Below are 18877 nucleotides of genomic sequence, written 5' to 3'. Positions count from 1 at the left end.
GAATGCAAAATGGGATGACCTGTGAGACTTCTTTTCTTCTTTTCCATGGTCAGATTACTGTTTCAAAACTTCTGATGTCAACGTTTGCTCAGATCGTGTCAGTGAATTTATTCTTGCAGGAATGGAATCCTTTATCCCACACTCCACTTTAAAATCTCATCCTTTATCTAAACTTTGGTTTTCCAATAAATGTGCTAAGGCTGTTCAAGAGAAGAAAGTTGCATATCGTAATTGGCTTGTTTCTAATTCTTCAGTTTCATTTTCTGCCTACACCATAGCTTGCAACAATTGTAAAGCAGTTATTAATCAGTCCAAACTAGAGTTTGAACAGGCTAAGAGTAGAAAACTTGCTTCTTGCCCTAATGGTAGCCAAGCATTCTGGTCTCTTACCAAAGCTATTGGCCGGAACTTTTGCCCATCTCTGCTCCCACCTCTGTCCAAACAAGATGGTTCTGTTGTCACTTCAGCCAAAGATAAAGCTGACCTGCTAGCATCCCATTTTTCTTCCAGCTCATGTATTAATGATCTTGGTAAAACACCTCCCACCATTCCCAACACGCTCCATTCAATGCCTCCTGTGGTCTTCCGTCAAAAGGATATCAGAAGGATTTTGATGAATCTTGATGCTAAAAAGCTCCAGGTCCTGATGGTATTTCTCCACTTGTTCTCAAAACCTGTGCTCCTGAACTTACTCCTATTCTTTGCAACCTTCTTTTACTTTCTTATTCCAAAGGTGTTTTTCCTTCTGCTTGGAAATTTGCTCATATCCAGCCACTGTTGTTTTGTGTATTTATCAATGATATTGATGAAGGTATATCAGGCTTAATGTCGAAGTTTGCAGATGACACAAAGGTTGGCAGGGTTGTTAATGACAGTAATGGCAGTGTGCTACTGCAACAGGATCTAGATAATTTGGGCAGATGGGCTAAGAAGTGGCAACTGAAGTTCAACCTTGACAAATGCAAAGTACTGCATATGGGTAGAAGTAACCCCAGAGAAACGTACCAACTGTGTGGTACTACACTTAAGGTGGTAGAAAATGAAAAAGACCTGGGAGTAATTGTGCAGGCAGATATGAAGCTTTCTGAGCAATGCAGACAGGCTGCCAGGGAAGGTCATGGGGTTTTGTCAATGATATATAGGAATTTTGCTAGCAGGGAAAAGGAGGTGATTATCCCTCTGTATAAGGCAATGGTCAGGCCACGCCTTGAGTACTGCGTACAGGTCTGGAGGCCTCATTTTAGGAAGGATGTAGATTTACTTGAGCGTGTACAGAGAAGGGCAACAAGATTGGTGAGGGGAATGAAGGGATCCTCTTACCAAGAGAGGCTTAAGTTCTGCAAATTGCAGTGGCTGGAGATTAGGCACCTGCGCGGTGATCTGATTGAGGTCTATAAGGCCTTGAATGGGTTGAGCACCCTGAATTCTGATGGGATCCTTCCACTTGTTCAGATTACGAACCTACGCGGATATAAGTTCAAATTAAGAAAGGACAGATGCAGAATAGATGTGCAGAAATTTGCCTTTAGCCAGCGGGTGATTAATTGCTGGAACAAACTTCCATCTGTCGTTGTGGAAGTTGATAGGTTAAATAAATTTAAGGAGGAACTGGACAGGCATTTGGAGGGAATGGTGTGATTTTTTTTTTTTTTTTTTTTTTTTTTTTTGGCTGATGCTACATAAGCTCCTACACTTGCTTTCTTGCATCATGTGCCACTACTACTACTACTACTACTACTAGTTCCTAAAAAGGGCGACAAATCCTTCCCATCCAATTATCATCCCATTGCAATATTTCTAGTCTTTCTAAAGTAATGGAGAAATCAATTAACCCCCAAATCTTAAACTACCTAAAAACCTTCCGTCTGATAGACGATCGCCAGTATGGATTCAGTCGGTGTCGATCCACTGGTGATATTCTGGCTTATGTTACCCATTTATGGACTAATTCAATGGAAAGGTTCGGTGAAACACAAGTAGTTGCACTTGACATCTCAAAGGCTTTTGATCATGTTTGGCATAAAGGTCTTCTAAACAAGCTTCCATCTTATGGTTTGCCAACTGTTTTTAGTAATTAGTTATCCAGTTTTCTCTCTGATCGCTCACTGAGGGTGATGGTAGATGGCTCTCTGTCTTCTAACTTCTCCACTCATGCCGGTGTCCCCCAAGGCTCAGTTCTTTCCCCCACTCTTTTCCTCTTGTATATCAATGACCTTCTTCCATTGACTGGAAATCCTATCCATAGTTTTGCCGATGATAGCACATTGCATTCCACTTTCCATTTTGAGAAACCTTATCCTGCTCAATCAGCTTCAACATCTAGAAAATCTGCTACCAATTCCTTAAATGCCGATCTTCAGGTAATTCTCCAGTGGGGCAAAGACAACTTAGTTGATTTCAACCCTTCTAAAACTCAGTCTTGTCTTATTTCTCGAAAAAAGATTCTTCTGTTCCTATGCTTATCTTTAGTGACACTCCGATTTCTAGGCAAAATGATCTCTTTTGGGGATTACCCTGACTTCTAATCTCTCTCTTGGCACAAGCATATTACAAATATTGCTTCCTCTGCATCTAAAAAACTTGGTTTTCTCTCTCGCTCTTGGCGTTACTTTTCTTCCACACAGCTGCTCACTCTGTATAAATCGCAAATCCGCCCTGCCATGGAATATTGTTCCCACATCTGGGGTAGTGCCCCAAAAACCTCTCTCAGGCTTCTTGATTCCATTCAGTTATTGATATTTGTTAGTTTTTTATTTGGTTTTTAGAAGTATTAGCAACTAAGGCCATATTGCTCCGGGAATATGCGGTGGTCATTCCCTGACCTTTCCCCATCCTCCGTATTTGGTGGTGACAGGCTTGAACCCCAGTCTAATCAAAAAGCGTGTGCTACGCAGTGCTGCTCCTTCCCACCTGGCTACGGAGGCGCCGATTCCATTCAGAAGAGGGCAGTTAGGTTAATTAATCATTCATCTCTAACAGAGTCTCTCCACTCGCTTTTTCATACACGTACTGTTTCTGCTGCATGCTTCTTCTACAGATACTTCCATGGGCACTGTTCTTCTGAATTGGCTTCTATAATTCCCGCTCTCTCTTTCAAAACAGTCCTAGCACGTGCCGCCACCAGCCAACATCCATTTACTGTCCAACTTCAAACCCACAGAACCAACTTTTCATCTTCCTCATTTATTCATTCAACTGCCGTTTTCTGGAACAACCTTCCTTCATATGTATTTCCTGAAAATTACAATCTACAGAAGTTCAAGTCCAATGTCAACAAATATCTTCTTTCGTCTTCTCAACCTCCAACCCAAGCACGGTACTAAGTACTATAGGTTCTAATACCTCTCATGTTTGGGGTTCACATAAAAAATAAAATAAAATAAAAATAAAAATAAATAAATAAAGATAGATGTTTTGCGCTAAATTGTTTATCCTAAGAGCAAAGAATGTAGCGCTGAGTACCGATCCCTGTGGTACACCTTCTCTTTGAATAAGAGCTTGCGAAACAGCATTATGATAACTCTCTTGAAAAGTTCTATTTTTAAGGTAACTCTCTATGATCATTGGGAGTCGACCTCTGAGTCCTATGGCATACAGGTCTTGCAGAATACCATAGAGCCAGGTGGTGTCAAAGGCTCTTTCAATATCCAGGCACACCATGACAAGACGTTCTTTTTGAATAAAGGCGTTCCGTATGTTACAATCAGCTTTCACCATAAGGTCTAATTTGGATCGGTTTTTGCGGAAGCTGTACTGATTACAACTGATGACTGAGTGGGATTCTATATACCATACGAGTCTATTGTGTACCATCTTTTCCGATGTTTTGCCCAAGCAGCTGGTAAGGGATATCAGTCTATAGTTGCATGGATTCGTCTGATCTTTTCCAGGTTTTGGAAAAGCTAGCACAGTTGAATGTCACCACGAGCAAGGATAGTAGCTTTCGGAGAAGATCCAATTCAGAAAAAGCAATAGGGAATTTAAAGCCTTTTTGTCTAGTGTTGCAACATGAGGTAATAAAGACCATCAGGTCCTGATGCCCCATTTGTTGATTAGTTTAGAGCATCCTGTAGCTCCAACATTGTAAAGGTCTGATTATATGGAAGTGCTACTCTTGTGCTGAAATTTAATTTGTTTTGCTCAGTCCTCCTTTTATGTTGCTGAAAAGATGGTTCATATACAGATTTTGGCAAAGTTTTCTGCCTTCAAACAACTGTTTGAAGGCAGAAATAGCATTAGCTATATCAACTGGAGATGATAAGTCTTGCCCATTCCATCTCAGTATTGGAGAGGATGCTGGGAGAAATCTGCCATTCGGTTTTTTATTTTATTCCAGATTATTCTGCTGTCTGTTCTTCGTTATAGTAGAGGCAAACTGGATCCAAGAGTCTTTTTTTGCCTTTTTCGTTATGAATCGCACTTTTGCTTTCAGTTTTTTTAAATTTATAAGGTTCTCAGTAGTTGGGTGTTTACGAAACAGGTTCCAGGTCCCTGTTTTTCTCTTTTTTGGCAAGTTGGCATGCATCACTCCACCAAAGATTGGCATGTTTAAAAGAACCAGTACAGATTTTTGGTATGGCCTTGGTTGTGGCATTTAGAATCTGAGATGTGATGTGCTGTGTGGCATGATCAATGGATAATTTCATCATTGAATGAGATACTTGAAGCAAATAACTTCCAATCAGCCTTGGAAAATTTCCATTTTAAGCAGGAATTATTTTCCTGAGGGATTCTAGTTGTTTGGATTTCACAAATTATCGGATAATGGTCACTGTTTGCAGATTGTCCAGAGTTGTCCAGCGGATGAGTGGATACAGTGTTGGAGAGCAGATTGTTAAGTCTATAGCTGTTGTTGTTCTAGTGGAGAAATGAATGTAAGTATTAGCACAATTATTCAACAATTATTTTTATCAAGCAGCGATTCCAGAACTTTTCCTCGTCTGTCTGTATGTGGGGAGCCCAAGTTTGGGTGGTGTGCATTAAAATCTCAAAATAAACAAAATGGAGGAGGGATTTGTAGCAGAAGTTCTTCTAGGGCATTATAAGTATATTCTTTGTTTGGTGATAGGTAGATTGAAATTACTGCTAACACAATTCCTAAGGAGACACATACTGCTACTGCTTCTAAGGAAGTCTGCAGTGGAATGTGTTTAGTAGGGACTCTTGAATTTACTAGAATGGCCACACCTCCATGCACAGTGGTATTGTTATTTCTATTATGCTGATATACAGTATAGTTCTTGATTTTTGGAATTACTTGCGGTGGTAGATTAGTTTCTTGTAAACATATGCTTACCGGACTATACTGTTGGATTAGGTCATAGATATCATCGATGTTGCTAAGTGGGCCCTCTACAGTTCCATTGTATGATGTGATCCATTATTTGTTTTTAACAGTTGCGTTTGATTCAGTCTGCTTTTTAGGTCCAGTCTATTTTTGTCTCTGCAACTTTATTCTTTCTTTTTTCGAAAAGATAGGATGCACTGTGTCCATGTCATCTTCTGTGTACAGATCTAAGATTGGCTCATCTGGGTTGATGTTTTCATCTGTATCCATATTTGTTACATTTGGCCAACTTTTCTGCATTGGGACTGCTGTTTTAGTTTTTATGGTTTCTGAGGAAGACTGCAATGCAGTTGGCTGTACTGTAATTGGTGTGTTGTTAGCACTATCTATTGCATGCTGTTCCTTAGTAAATTGCTGTGAGGTTGATAGTATTTCTCAGGACAAATCTGCAATAGACATGGATTGGGGAACTGATACATCAGTTTGAGTGGCTGCTGATTGGTATTTCTTTGTTGCTGCTGCGTAGGTGTGTTTAGGTGTAGTAAGCATAATTTGCTTCTTTGCCTCTTGGTAAGTCACTTTCCGCTCTACTCTGTATTTTTGGATCTTTTTTCCTGTTTTCCATAGTTCACAGGACTTTGAATAAGCAGGATGTTGGCCTTGACAGTTTGAACAGTGTGGTGTTTCAGCATCACATTCTGTTTGTGTGTGAAATTTTGAACCACAGTTTGGGGACATTGCATTCCCTCACCAGATGGTCTGAGAGTGCCCAAACTTTTGACACTTATAACACCTGATGGGATTAGGAATGTAGGGTCTTATATGGCAATTGAGACAGTCGGCTTTAACACTCAATGGTAAATTTGGTGTGCCAAATGTAAGAATAATGTTCTGTATAGGAACAAGCTGACCATCTTTTCTGATCATAATCTGCTTAGCATGTGTGACTTTTTCTTCTTGGACTAATTCATCTTCTGTAACATTGATCAAATCCCACTCAGTGATGACCCCTTTGGAGGCATTTAGTGTTAGCATTAGCATTAGTAGAGGCATATGATGCAAGAAAGCAAGCTTATGCAGCATCAGCCGAAAAAAAAAAAAAAAAAAAAAAAACACTCCCATTTCACCCCTCCGTTCATTCCAAATACCTGTTCAGCTCAGCCTTAAATTTATTTAGGCTATCAACTTCCATAATGAAGGATGGAAGTCTTCCACCAACCAACTATCCGCTGGCTAAAGGCAAACTTCTGCACATCTACCCTACATCTGTCTTTCCTCAATTTGAATTTATGCCCTCTCAGGTGATTATTCTGAGCAAGAGGAAGAATCTCATCAGCATTGAGCATGCTCAAACCATTCAAGGCTTTATATACACCTCGTTCACATCACCTAGCAAGTGCCTAGTCTCCAGACACTGTAATTTGCAAAATTTAAGGCTTTCTTCGTAAGAGCAACCCTTTGTTCCATTCACTAATCTTGTTGCCCTTCTCTGTACTCGTTACAACATGTGTTGCATGTGGGGTAACTTGCATGTAAATACCACCAAAGGTTGAGACGTTCAGTAGTCTCTTATTGCTTAAGACTCACACTTTCAATAGATCACCTGATCTAAGTCTTTTCACCATTTTAGGTGAACCTGCTGAGATTTCCAACCATTTCTATATCAGAAATGGGGAGAGTGTACTCATGCATTTGTTTGACAAGGAGTGGAAGATAAGGAAAGATGGACATTCCTTTTGCTCTGTGTCAGTCCGCAGTCTTTTCGACTGTGATGTATCATGGTCATTATCATTTAATTTAGGACACGGTGAGCATGAAGGCTCAATTTGAGGGAAACTGTCAAATTCCATGTTTACTTCTTTTAGCCCTGGAGAGGGGCTTTGTTCTCCCAGGTTACTGGCCCTGCCACGTGGAGGCAGGAGCGATGCCACCAGTGACCAGGCAGTTGAAAAGGTTAGTTTGTCAGTAATTAATATATATACTCTGAAAAAAGAAAGGCAGTTTTCCTTTCTGAGTTCTTACTTTAACACTTGAAGCACAGAACCACTTTAGATAAACAAAAGAGAAAACGACACTAGAAAGGAAATTAAACTTTGTCGTTTAGAAAGAGCACACTGTATATCTCAGAGAAAATTGCTTAGCACTCGTGGCCATTAAAGGAGACAGCAAAGGAAGCAAGCAGACCCTTAGCCATGTTTATGAGGGCATCCTTGGACTCAAGGGAGGTCCCCCATGGACTGGAAATATATCCAAAATTCACAAAGGGGAATCGAAAGATGACACAAGTAATTACAGACCAGTTAGTTTAACTTCTGTTCAGGGGAAAATAAAGAAGCCATTGGTTAAAGAAGCACTACAGGATTACCTAGACAAGATTGCAGTTATAGTTCAGACACAGAATGGGTTTGTAAAAGGGAAGTCCTGTCTGACCAATTTGATTCAATACTAAAATGTGGTCACAAAGGAATGGATGCAAAAAATAATTTTGATATCATATATTTGAATTTTAGGAAACTTTTAATACTGTTGCACATGGAAGACTACTGTACAAATTGGAGTAGTATGGCATTAAGGGCAAGATGGTGATAATGATATTGTCAATGATATTGATGAAGATATAGCAGACTTAAATGTCCAAGTTTGAAGACGATACAAAGGTTAGTAGGGTTGGCAATGACAGTAAGGATGGTACACTACTGCAACAGGATCTAGAAAAGTTGAGTAGATGGGCTGAGAGGTGGCAGCTGAAGTTTAACATTGACAAATGCAAAGTGCTGCATATGGGTAGCAGTAACCCCAGAGTACCATAACAACTGTGCGGTACTACACTCGGGTAGTGGAGAATGAAAAAGACCTGGAGGGTAATTGTGCAGTCAGATATGAAGTTTTCCGAGCAGTGCAAACAGGCTGCAAGGGTAGCTCATGCGGTCTTGTCAATGATATACAGGAATTTTGCTAGCAGGGATAAGGAGGTGATTGTCTCCTTGTATAAGGCAATGGTCAGGCCATACCTTGAGTACTGCATAGAGGTCTGGAGGCCTAATTTTAGGAGAGATGTAGTTGCTGGAATGAGTACAAGAAGGGTAATGAGATTAGTGAGTAGAACAAAGGGTTGCGGTTACCAAGAAACACTTAAGTTCTGTAAATTGCAGAGTCTGCGAGGTGATCTAATTGAGGTGTATAAGGCCTTAAATGGTTTGAGCAAGATGCTGATGGGATTCTTCCTCCTGCTCAGATTCCGCACATGAGGGAGAGCATAAATTCAAATTGAGAAAGACAGTTGTAGAACAGATGTGTGGAAATTTGTCTTTAGCCAGTGGGTGAGTGATTGCTGGAACAAACTTCCATCTGCTGTTGTGAAACTTGACAGCTTAAATAAATTCAAGGTTGAACTAGACAAACTTTTGGAGTGAATGGATCGGGGAAATGGGATGGGTTTGCTAAATAAGATGTTAAACTAATGCAAAATATGCTTTCTTTCTTGCATCATATGTCTCTACTAATGCTAATGCTAACTATTGGATGGATAGGTGATGTGAATTTTTTTTTTTTTGTTGGCTAATGATGTATAAGCTTGCTTTCTTGCATCATTTCCCTACTAATACTAAAAACGCCAAAAGTAATTAATAATATCCAATGTTTGAATAAATGTACACCAATCATACAGGGTGTCCATAAATTATTGATCACATTACAAGCAATTATGAAGCATGAACTAGAGCTGATATATGAATAATGTCTATCATTTGAAAGAGCTGCACAAAGAGTTTTATATAGCATTGTGTAGATGTCACTAGTATTGATAACCATTAAAATGGAAAAGGTAGAACAAAAAAGTGATGTGTGTGTGTGTATTGTAAGTCCTTTTAGCAATATGGGCAGAACAGTTTAAGGCAGTGATGTTCAACCATTTCCCGTACGGGAGCCATATTCAAAGTTAATTTGTTTTGCGGGCAGCACTGAGTGATTCGAGAAAAAACTGTGTTACATTTTCCATATCTTGTTACATGTAAAAGAAAGTTTCTATTTTCATGCTACCGTTTTGTATTTTCAAGTTACATACAGGGCTGGATTAAGGATGAAATAGGCCCCCCCAGCCATATTTAAATTTGAGGACCGCTTAATATATATATATAAAAACTATTATTATTATTATTAGAAATTTTTAGCATTACTTTAGAAAATATTTTCAGTGAAATTGAGGCCCCTCTTCGGGTGAGACCCCCGGCCATGTTGGTTTGGCCATAGTGTTAACACAGCCCTGGCTACATATATAAAAACTGCAAATTCCCAACATTTTTATGTGCAACAAATCTATGTCAGTGATTTATTTTTTAGATTTTATTAAAATTATAAATTACTTTTACTTTTTTTTTAAAAAATACTTTACTTTTGCTTTTAAATGGTCACTTTAGAAAATTTACAACCTGAAAAAGATCACTGTCAATATTAAGGTGAATAAATAAATATAATGATATACCTAAAATTGAAAATATTCGAAAATGTTATTGAGTACAATACACAATAGCATTTAATGAGATGATTAAAGCTGGATATTTTTAGATAATTGTTCAAAATTTGGTTAAAAATTTTTGAAGCCAATTCTCAATATGGAATAAAGAAGTTCATTTGTTATTCTGTTTCTTTTTAAATATTTATTTGATTTCACATGTTCAAAAACTTTCTCGCAAACACGTTTATCTGAACAAAGTAACCATTTTCATGGCATTTTATTTCATTAGTGGAAAATCTTCAGATGGGAGAGTCTTGTAGAATTCAAGTAGTTTATTTTCACAATCAATATACAGGTAATACTCGTACAACATGGCAGTTCGGCTCCTATAAAATCTCCTGTAGTGTAAATTGGTGTTACATGGGGCTAAGAGAACCAGTACAAAAAGGGGATTACATTCCAAAACTAACAAAAATACACCATTCTAGATTTTGTGTATCTTCTGCTCTCTTTAAAAAAATCATTAATCTGGGTTTGTTTTTGTTTGATAGATTTTTGTAAATTTCATTGTATGGAACTAAGCATTTTTGAAGCTCCCTTTTGAAGTTAGTGCTCCTTTCAGTCGAAGAATCTGCATTCAAAAAATAAGAATCTAATTGCTGGGCTAACTTTATGCCTTCCTGTGTACTTTTCAGTGTAAAATTTGGAACTTCAGAATTTTCATTGTGTTCTGGGGTCGATTTTCTATTTTGCTTCACGAAAAACCCGAGTTTCCGGGAGAAAAAACCATGCTAACCTCACCTGTGACCGACTAACTCAACCACGTTGTGTAAAAGACCCATAAACATTTTTCTCCTGTCATTGACGGGATTTGAACTTTTCCACGTGGTTTATTTTTTTATTTTTTTTATTTATTTTTTTTTTTTTAGGAGCATTAGCAACTAAGGCCATATTGCTCTGGGAATATGCGGTGATCATTCCCTGATCTTTCCGCATCCCCGTATTTGGTGGTGACGGGATCGAACCCCGGTCTAATCAAGAAGCGTGCGTTACGCACTGCTGCTTCTTCCCACCTAGCTACGGAGGCGCCTTTCCACGTGGTGTGGGGAAGGATGTCAATTCTACCGACGAGACCTTCTGTAGTCATATCATCAAAAACTTCCCCTCCTACCAACTTAGCAAGTTATACTATCGCACTGATTTTGTTTTCTGCTGGTTCGACCATATTTCCTGAATGAACTGACTGGCCATACATTTTTCCAACACGCATTTAATATTGATGGTTTCATTTCTTTGAGTGATAAAGCTATGATTCCGGTACAGTCCACAATTGAAAAATGTTTCCATGCCTCCATCACTTCAATTTGGAATAATTTTTTCCAAAATCCATTGTAACAATTTTCTGATGTAATAAATTTCAAAGGTAGACATAATGCTTTGACCTAATGGTTGAATTAAGGAAGTTGTAATAGTTGTAATCATTCAACATTTGGATGATTTAAATCTTTTGGATGGCCTGGCTCATTATCCAGTAGTAATAAAACTTTGAAATCTAGATTTTTCCACAAGTTCAACAGCACAGAACCTAATGCAGGGATTTCCCAATTTTTTTTTTTTTTTCTTGCATAATGATTAGCGAACCAAAAGCAGGGATTCACAAAAAAGAATGGAAATTTTCATGGGATCTTATTATCAGCAAATTGACTTTCAGACTCATCAAAAAGTAACTGTAATAATGAGAGGCAACAATTCTTTGGAAATGTGTGTTTCTCCATTAGCTCAGTACAACATTCAAAGTGAACTAAATTGTCTTGCTCAATTTGGGATTAAAATAATAACAACTTATTCTGAAATGATTTGATGTCACCAAACAAACCAGCCCAATTTTCCTTTCCCCTGTAGTTTTAAATTAAAAGCATTTAAATGACTAGAAATATCGGTATGAATTGCAAGATAAAATAGCCATGCCATATTTGATAGTTGTTTTTGTTTTATTAGTTTCTTTTTCTGTCAAAAATATTAATTTAACAACATAGTTTAATCAATCAATGTAAGACTTTGCCACAACTAAGTCATCTCACTGCACGAAGTAAAATCACATCTTTATATTCAACTTCAATTTCTGAAAGAAAGTATTGAAACATTCGGCCATGTGATTAAGGCCATGTGATCGTATAAACTTTACAGTTGAAATAACCACATTCATAATGTGCTGGACATCCAATACTTCTTGATACGCAATGCAGTGAATTCCAATTGAAGTTTCAGCTCTGATATCTATCTATTTATCATTTTCTTGGTTATTCTACCCATAAGCCCAATGTTTTTACCAATCATATTTTTTGCACCACCAGTTGTGACTCCTACCAGCTTTTTAATATTTAATCTTAACTTTTCAATAGATTGGCAAAAATTTTCAAAACGATTTTTGCCTGTAGTTGTTCCATGCACACTCTGTAGATCAGCTAAATCTTCAACTGGTACAAAATTATCATTAATTCAACGTATAAAGATAAGGAGTTGGGGTGTGTCATTTACATCAGAACTGTCAACAAGCACCACACTAAAATATTTTATTTGTTTTTTTATGTTTTCCAACAGTTTTTCAAACCAATTCTTTCCAATATCTTCTACTCTTCACACAATTGTTTTTCGAGACAAACTAATGCCTTGTATCATTGTTCATTTCTCTGTACATATTTTTCCACAACTTTTAACAAAAAATGCTTAACAAAATTCGTCATCACTCATTTATGTTGATAATAAAAGATTTATGCTTGGAACCAGTTTTAAATTATATTCTTTAAAAACTCACACAGTCTGCTTACACACCAAACACACTGCTTTTTCGTGATAATCACTGAAGAAATAGTCTTCAGTCCACCTTCGATCAAAAACATGACACTCCAAATCGATTTTCCTCTTTCGAAACATTTTTAAGGATGAATTTTTAAAATTCAATACAAATTAATAATAATTCAATACAATGTACAAATTATATCAAAATGGTAGAATTTCACAATATGAAAAGATTGATATGTACATCACTGTATTTAGCATACATATGACTGCAATGAACCACATGCACACGTTTGACACAGTCGAACTTGACATGCTGTTTTAGTTAAATTTCCATGCGGGCCGTAGGTTGGACACCACTGGTTTAAGGGAACTGGCAGTGTCCTGCATAAGAGTGGTGCGGGTTGGGATGTGGTAAGTTTTTATTTTTTTATGAAAACCCCAAACACGAGAGGTATTAGAACCTATAGTACTTAGTACTGTGCTTGGGACGGAGAGAGTGTCGATTAGAGAAAATATCGAGAATGTTGAGTGCATTCGTGAAAGTTTAACATGCAGCCGAAGGAAATCTATTCATCATGCTTGGAGAGAGCTAAAAATGCCTTGACCAATCATTCACATGATTCTCTGCCACTGCGTGAAATTTTATACATACAAAATCCAGCTTGTTCAAGCATTGAAACTATATGATTCGCAATGTCGGAGAATGTTTACTGTGGATGAATGAAAAAAGTTGTCTTTAGTGATGAGTCCATTGTCCACCTGTCCAGTAAGTTCAACCACCAAAACTGCAGGATCTGGGACAGTGAAACCCCTCATGTCATTAGTGAATGGGAATGAGCATGAACGGGATTCCCAAAACTGAATGGGTGGTGTGCTCTTTCTTGTAACTAGGTAGCTGGCCGATTTTTCTTCTCTGAGACTACCATAAACAGTAACAATTACTTAGACATGCTGGAGCATTTTATGATTCCACAGATGGAAGAACATAAACAGAACATTATATTTCAGCAAGATGGCACTCTTCCTCATTGGGCTTTGACTGTGCAACAATTTCTCAGTGAGCATTCCCCAGGCTGATGGATTGAACAGGAGGATCGGTTCTCTGCCCACCCCCCACTGGATATAACTCCAGTGGACTTTTTTTTCTGTGGGGTTATGTGAAGGATCAGGTGTACTGTGCACCTGCTGCAAATCTGGATGAACTTTGCAAGCAAATCACTGATGCAAATGCTTCTGTTATGGAAGCAATTGCATCAATTTTGCATCGTCTTGGAGCAAAATTGTAAACTATTTGGACACCATATGTGTACAGATGGTGCCTATATGGAAACTTATTAACTTTTTGAGTTGTTCTTTCCACTGAAAAAACTGATTGCTCATATCTCTTGTAGTTCTTTTTATATAATAATTTGTAAAATGGTCAATAATTTATGGATACAGCCACTCTCCAGCTTACGGAATACTCGATTTATGGAAATTCAACTTTAGTAAGTTTTTGCCGGCCGGTACAAATTGAAAAAAATCGTGAAAACGTATTTTGCATCCCGTAGGAATAAATGGAGGTATCATGAAAATATTGCAATGTGAACCCAATAACACATTGTGTTTTTTTTGGTAATTCGTTCTAAGACCTTGGAAGTTGAAATTTTCGCTATATAACTAAGCTATTTATCTCTCTAAAAGGTCATTTTTATAATGGAAATTGCACTATACTTTAATCTTTATCATATGTTCTTTTATAAGATTCAATTTTGAACGCCTTTGTGATATTTTTTTAAAACACATTTCTGGAGATCACTACCATAAAACAATAAAAACAATTCGCCCTTTCTGGATTATTGGGCTTTTCTGTTAGCGCAATCTATTATAAACGGGTAGTAAATTCGATCTTACTGCATTTGTGATAATACCGATAACTGGAATCCTGTGGGTTTTTACATTATGGTATTACGGTGAAATGAGTTACCCTACACAGAAATATTCAATCATATAAAAAACATAAATAAAATTTCAGAATCTTCTCTTCATTCCTATTTACTTATTACAATGGTGAAGGGGAAAGGGACCAATGGAAAGTGCAAGTGACAGCAGTGCTAGGAAACAAAACAAAACAAAATACATTTAGAAGTGAAGATGATTAATTAAGAAGTATGAAGCAGGACAACGTTTGTCATCCATAGCACGGAATTAGGACCCATTGCTTCAACAGTAAATACTATTTTAAGGGACAGTGCACGTATAGAAGAACACATTAAAGGATCAACGCATTTAAGATAAACAGTGATCAAAAACAGGGTTCAGGTGCTATATCAAAGATGGAAAAGCTATTAATAATATGGATGGAAAATCAGATTCAGAAGCAAGTGCCCCTGAGTCCAATGGCCATTAAAGCAAAAGCAAGAAGTATTTATGAAGATATTAAGAATAAGTAAGAACCCCAAGCCAGTTCGTGGCAAGCAATGGGTGGTTTAATAGGTTCAAGCATCGTGTTGGTTTCCAAAACATTAAAGTATGCAGTGAAGTCGCCAGTGCAAATTCTGCAGCTGCAGAGATATTTTGTGATGTGTTGTAAAAAACCCCTTCTAAATCTCCACAGCGGCGTGCTTATCAGCTGGAGAGTTAATTCTGGCAATGATGCTCAAAAGATAAAACTTGCTCACATTATGCCTGTCTTCTCTCTCTTTTTTGTAATTTTATAATTTTGAAATTTTTGTAGTTTTGTACACTTTTGTTATTTTTCCTGTGCATGAGATAAAAAAAATTGAATAAATAATTCTATTTACATGTTCGTCGAACATTCCTTTTTTGTTTCAATCAAATTCAATCAAATTTGTGAGTGCTGCCTAAGAATTTAGGGAAATTCTGACTTATTTAGAGTTCCGTGGAATGTAACCCTTACGTAAGTCAGGGAGTGGCTGTACTCTGTATTTCACAAGTATGTAGTCAATAATTTACCTTTTCTTTTGTCCTCTTCAACAGAATAAAATTTTGTGGCTGCAATTGTGCATTTTGCATGCAACAAGTATGCACAGGCTTTATCATAATATGATCCATGTGCAAGAAGGATAACAAAAACATTATCCAACTGATAAAGGGCTTGATTAGGCAGGTTCATCATCAACTAAAATACAAAATCATTTTAAGGATTCTTTAAAAAATGTTCACTTTATAATAATCCATTATTTTAACAAAGATTATTACTAAATCACATGAAAGAAAGCTGATTATTATACTTGATAAATATTTTTTCTAGACTAGAAATAGATTCTAAACAAGCATATGCATTTTTTCTTACTTACTGATAAAAGGTTTGCTGTGCTGTGCTGTATATATTTTTACTATAAAAAAAAAGTGCTATTGTACATTTTTATCAAAACTGATAAGAATTTAGTTGTAAATGAAAGGGAGATTTCATGTTATTGAACATTTTGATTTATTTGATCATCAAATTAGAAGGACCTCCTGCCCAAGCAGCAACAATAGCTAAAAATGATGGGTAGACAAATGCAGGATATATTCAATCTGTAAAAAGGAATTAACTGAGGAAGTTAGAGCTGTGTGAAGGAATGAGATAGAGTTTACTGTATCAACAGGAATTCTTGTGACCTTACATTTTGTAGTAGCTGATGCTGTATCTGTGAGAAATCAATAGGGTTAGCATAAGCAAAATGAAGGAAGGAAACAAACTAATGTAGTGGAACACACACACACTTCTGCAATTGGTAAGAGATATCTATACAGTGAAATCAAATAAAGTAAATCAAATTTTGTTTTCATTTGATTGGTTTCGCATTATCTACAAGGCTCTAAAGCATTTAGGGCATAAGCCTCAAGCTATGGAAGAGTCTAGACTATGTCTGCCAGGGGCAAAGTTTGATGATGTTGTAGAGCGGATATCATCTTTTAAGGGCACAAAAGGTGATATAGTTGTACACGTTGGCACTAATGATATTAAGTGTAGGAGACCGGCGGAATTACTTAACAAGTACAGGTCACTGATGAAAAAAAGCCGTGAATTAGGGTTGAATTTGAAAGTGTCTGCAATTCTGCCCAGACACGATAGAATAACACGATAGTGGTAGAATTTTTTTCAGCCTGGTCTGTACTTGTTAACAGGAGAGACTGCTTCTACAGGGATGGGATACACTTAAATAGAAAGGGTGCAAGAATGTTTGCTGATGCTATCGAGGCAGTGTTAGGTGGGTTCGGAAAACTGCTAGATTGGGGGGATACAAGGACAAATAGATTAACAGTAGCCACTGGCAGAGGAGAAAGTGATTCTTGCACTGCTTCTATTGGACTGAGCAGCAGCCTGGAAAATAAGATACAGGATATTTCAGAGACTGCTGGGAATCATGGGGGTACAAGTAAACACATGGGTTGTGTTAGGGTGGCTAAGAGGAAGAGCAGGTGCATGTATACTTGCGTGTACACCAATGCTAGGAGTTTAGTAAATAAATTTGATGAATTTGAGGTATTGCTCAAAACATCAAAGGCAGATATTGTTGGGATTTCAGGGATGTGGTGTCACACAGATATAAGGAATGCAGAACTGAAATTTGGGGAGTACAATGTCTACAGAAAGGATAGACAGGATAGGAAGGGAAGAGGGGTTATGCTATTAGTTAAGAAACACATAAAATCTAAAGAAGTGAAGCCAGTCGACATCGCTGGACAGTGCAGTGTCGAGTCAATTTGGTGTGACATAAGCATTGGGAGATCAAAATTGAGAGTAGGAGTGTGCTATAGGCCTAATGACTCTGATGAGTATAATAAGAAACTGTACAGAGAAATAGAGTGGGCTCTATCCAGAGATGGGATCTATCCAGTTATATTAAAGGAGGCAGCAAAGGAAGTAAGCAAACCCTTAGCCATAATTATGAGAGCTTCCTTGGACTCAGGGGAGGTACCCATGGACTGGAGATGTGCAAATGTGACCCCAATTCACAAGGGAGGATCAAAGGCTGACACAAGTAATTATAGACCTGTGAGTTTAACTTCTGTTCCTGGAAAATTAATGGAGGCACTGGTTAAAGAAGCACTGCAGGATCATCTAGACAAGACTTCAGTTATAGCTCGGACACAGCATGGTTTTGTTAAGGGGAAGTCTTGCCTGAACAATTTGATTGGATACTATGATGCAGTCACAAAAGAACTGGATGCAGGGAATAACTTTGATATTATATACTTGGATCTTAGAAAGGCTTTTGATATTGTTGCACATGGAAGACTGCTGCACAAATTGGAGCAGTGTGGCATTGGAGGCAAATTGCTGCTATGGATAAAAGGGTGGTTGAGGGGGAGAAGACAGAGAGTGGTAATCAATGGACACTGCTCATCGTGGACTAATGTTATTAGTGGAGTCCCTCAGGGTTCAGTATTGGGTCCTTTATTGTTCTCTGTATTTATAAATGATATTGATGATGGTATATCAAGCTTAATGTCCAAGTTTGCAGACGATACGAAGGTTGGCAGGGTGGTCAAGGACACTACTGACACTATGCTGCTGCAACAGGATCTGGAAAGGTTGAGCAGATGGGCTGAGAGGTGGCAAATGAAGTTTAACATTGACAAATGTAAAGTACTACATATGGGAAACAGCAACCCCAGAGCAACGTATCAACTCTGTGGTACTACACTGACAGTGGTAGAGAATGAAAGGGACCTGGGGGTGGTTGTGCAGGCAGATATGAAGTTCTCTAAGCAGTGCAGACGGGCTGCAAGAGTAGCTCATGGTGTATTGTCAATGATATATAGGAATTTTTCTAGCAGGGATAAGGAGGTGATTATTCCCTTGTATAAGGCAATGGTCAGGCCACACCTAGAGTACTGTATACAGGCCTGGAGGCCTCATTTCAAGAAGGATGTAGCTGCTGGAACGAGTACAGAGAAGGGCAACAAGATTAATGAATGGAACAAAGGGGTGCTCTTATAAAGAAAGGCTTAAGTTTTGTGAATTACAGTGTCTGGAGACTAGGCACCAGCGAGGTGATCTGATAGAGGTGTACAAAGCCGTGAATGGTTTGAGCATGCTCAATGCTGATGGGATTCTTCCTCTTGCTCAGAATAATCACCTGAGAGGGCATAAATTCAAATTGAGGAAAGACAGATGTAGGATAGATGTGCGGAAATTTGCCTTTTTTAGCCAGTGGGTGGTTGGTAGGTGGAACAGGCTTCCATCCCTTGTCGTGGAATTGATAGCCTAAATAAGTTTAAGGCTCAGCTGGACAGGTATTTCGAACGAAGAGGGGTGAAGTGGAAGTGGTTATTTTTTATTTATTTATTTTACTTTAATTTTTTTTTTTGGCTGATGCTGCATAAGCTTGCTTTCTTGC

The 18877-nt window shown here is 37.9% G+C and overlaps 1 protein-coding gene across 3 annotated transcripts in view; it reads right to left on the bottom strand.

Moving 5' to 3' along the window:
- The window catches only part of ida (anaphase promoting complex subunit 5 ida), a 435748-nt gene that overhangs the window by 81025 nt on the left and 335846 nt on the right, over nucleotides 1-18877 (bottom strand). For 2 of the 3 annotated variants that reach the window (XM_090371999.1, XM_090372000.1), the window contains exon 17: nucleotides 15498-15663. The exons of the other annotated variant lie outside the window; for it this stretch is intronic. In XM_090371999.1, the coding sequence (XP_090228125.1) occupies nucleotides 15498-15663 (166 nt within the window). The remainder of the gene's footprint in view (nucleotides 1-15497; nucleotides 15664-18877) is intronic. 3 annotated transcript variants of the gene reach the window in all.

This window comes from Mastigoproctus giganteus, chromosome 4 (assembly GCF_048544385.1).
Source record: "Mastigoproctus giganteus isolate SK-2022 chromosome 4, ASM4854438v1, whole genome shotgun sequence".
NCBI classification, from domain to species: Eukaryota; Metazoa; Arthropoda; class Arachnida; order Uropygi; family Thelyphonidae; genus Mastigoproctus; species Mastigoproctus giganteus.
The sequence above is the reverse complement of the archived record's forward strand: the minus strand, read 5'-3'. Positions and strand labels throughout refer to the sequence as shown.